Source organism: Carlito syrichta, unplaced genomic scaffold, assembly GCF_000164805.1.
Source record: "Carlito syrichta isolate Samal-C Ts95f unplaced genomic scaffold, Tarsius_syrichta-2.0.1 Scaffold120569, whole genome shotgun sequence".
NCBI classification, from domain to species: Eukaryota; Metazoa; Chordata; class Mammalia; order Primates; family Tarsiidae; genus Carlito; species Carlito syrichta.
In genome coordinates, this window is record NW_007064665.1 from 130,643 (window position 1) to 133,306 (window position 2,664).

A 2,664-nucleotide genomic window follows, 5' to 3' on the forward strand; every position below is an offset into this window, starting at 1 on the left:
CCGCCGGCCAGGGCCCCCCCAGCCGGTCTCAGCCAAGGGCCCAGCCTCCAGTCCAGCCCAGAACGGGGCAAGGCCAACTGCCCGCCTGCACACCTGATGGGCCATGTGGTGACACCGCCCCAAACGGCAGAGAGGGGCCGCATGGATGCTGCCAAGGACAGGCACGTCCCGCCCAGTCGACGAGCGTCTGCGGCGCGGCCTACCTGGCTCTGCCCGGCCCATCCACACTGCGTGACTCCTCCCTGGGCAGCCCCTCCCTTCCCCACTTGCTCTGCCTGAGGCCCATGGGAGGGGTGAGCCGCGGCCCGCCCTGTTTGGCTGGACTCGCGCTTCCTGAAACTCTGCGGGGAGGGGTGTCCCAGCCACTGTGTGGCCAGTGCGTGAGATGTGCGACTGTCCTCTCCGGGGGAGGCTGCAGTGCTCGACCTCATAAATAAACACCAGCCACCAGCAGGTGGGTGCAGCCTTGATGCCCTCTCTCCACCCTTCAGTGAGGTCCCCACAAGGCGGGCCCACAGGTGAGGGGTTGGGACGGGGGGGGGCAGAATCACACAGGCCACACGCCTCGCCTGAAGGGCAGTTCCGCCTCCACGGTCCTGTCTGTGGGCGCGCAGGAGGGCCGACTGGGCACGCAGCGGGCGAGGACGGCCAGGCTCAGAGTGGGGGAGGGTGAGTGCGGGGCCCTCACCAAGGGCACCATGGGGTGGGGTGCTGTTTGAACCAGAGTCCCGAGGGCCTCTGGGGGAGAGTGGGAGACTTAGGGGCCAAGGGTGAATGAAGTTCCACCCCTCAGGACCCACCCTTCTAATACCCACACCATATGGGGACGCCTGGCAGACGCAGGGGCACTACCTGGTGGGCTCAGGGCAGGAGAAGGCAGCAGGAGACTGGGAACAGGCGAGGTGGGGGCACAGGTGAGGTGGGGACAGGTGAAGTGGGAACAAGTGGAGTGAGCACAGGTGAAGTGGGTACAGGTCAGATGGGACACAGGTGAGGTGGGCGTGGGTCAGGGGCACAGGTGAGGTGGTCACAAGTGAGGCAGCACAGATGTGGGACACAGGTGAGGGGCCCAGGCGAGGTGGGACATGGGTGAGGGGGCATGGGTGAGCTTATGCCAGCTGTAACTTGCCGTGCTTGCGATACCGTGGCAGCCATTGCGCATGGAGCCCCTGCTGTCCACCTGGGCCCCCACCCCAAGCTCCCCGTGCTGCACTGGGCGTTCTGGCCCCACTTCACACAGAGGAGACTGAGGCTCGGGGAAGTGAAATGACAGGTGTGCTCCATGCGGGCTGTCGGGCCCTTCCAGCTACTGCCCAAGGAAACGCGGCCGAGCCCCTCGCCCAGCTTGGGCTGGACCAGGGACACTGGGTGGATGTCGTGCGGGGACCCCGGCCTGTGACCCTGCCCTCTCCCTGCTGGGGCTCAGCTCTGACGCCCGCACAGACATCCAGGAGGACCCACTCTAGTCCCCACTTGTGAGGGGCAGGACTGTATCCTCTGCCGGCTCCGGTGGCGCCGATTCTGCCGCCTCACCACAAGCCCTAGACGTTCCCGCTTGACAGCTCAGAAAACTGTCCCGGAGGGGAGACCCTTGCAGGTTCCACGGCTTCCGGACCGAGCAGGCGGCTGGAATCAGCCAGCTGGGCATGGAGACCAAAGCAGGAGGAGGAGTCTGCGGGGAGGGAGGCGGAGACCGTGCTGCGGGGTCCCCACAGAGAGTCCTCTAGCCCTGAGTCCTCCCACTCCTGCCCGCCACCCTGGCTGGGGGGGCCTGGGGTCCTGCACACAGCATGCCCGCAGTGAGCTCGGGGGGCTCCTCCCTTCGCTTGCCGTAGGGGAGAGTGTGCGTAGAGGATGGTGGCTTTGGGGGTCTCCACCGGGCTGTCTGGCTGCAACCGCCCGGTGGGGCGGACGTGGGGGCAGACCCTGCGGCGGCCAGGTGGAGCAGCAGAGGCCAGCGGCCATAGCAATACCGGGAGCTCCACCAACCATCTCCGCCTGGGCGTGGGCCTGTGTGGGCAGCACCTCCAGCCTTCCCTGGGGATGAAAGAGTCTATTCGTTCCGGGAACGCCCTGTTGCACTTTAGCTGGTACTGCAGAGTCCGAAGTCATGGTGACCCCAAGCACCCCTGGGTGGGAGGCCAGGCAGCCCCGGAAGGCAAGTCCACCGGGAGGCAGGGACACAGCAAGTCACCGCAGACCTCAGGCAAGGCATGCCCCCAGACTCCACACCTCCACAGGGACCCACCAGATGCCCAGATCTCCTCTGTCCTCACACCAGTGGAACCAGGCTGCTGTGCCCACATTTTCCACGCGAGGAAGCCCAGACGCAGGCAGGGCCAGGGAGGGGCCTCTGGTGTGCAGAGCCTGCGAGCTGCCTTCTCTGGGTCTGTCCCCAGAGAGCCCTCCCGTGAGACCCCAGGAGGCACAGGGCTCCACACCTGGTGTCGGGCGCGGCCCAGGCCAGAGCCTCCTGCCACATGCCACCCTGCCGCCCGGTCTTCCTCCTGCCCACAGCCTGGGCCTAGGCATACTCCACTGCCCCTCCGTGGTGCAGGGAAGCCTGGCCACACACTGGACATTGGGCGCTGGTCACAAGCTGGTTCTCGGCCTCTTCACTGTCCCTCCCCTCCTCCTCTTTCTCCTCCCCCTCCCTCTCCCCCC

At 66.7% G+C, this 2,664-nt stretch overlaps 1 protein-coding gene across 1 annotated transcript in view; it reads left to right on the forward strand.

Annotated features, from left to right (window-relative positions):
* Positions 1 to 1,466, forward strand: part of FGD3 (FYVE, RhoGEF and PH domain containing 3) — a 44,677-nt gene extending 43,211 nt beyond the window's left edge. Inside the window, exons 17-18 of the mRNA XM_021707594.1 lie at positions 576 to 703; positions 1,427 to 1,466. Of these exons, the coding sequence (XP_021563269.1) occupies positions 576 to 703; positions 1,427 to 1,466 (168 nt within the window). The remainder of the gene's footprint in view (positions 1 to 575; positions 704 to 1,426) is intronic.
* The last annotated feature ends 1,198 nt before the right edge of the window (positions 1,467 to 2,664 follow it).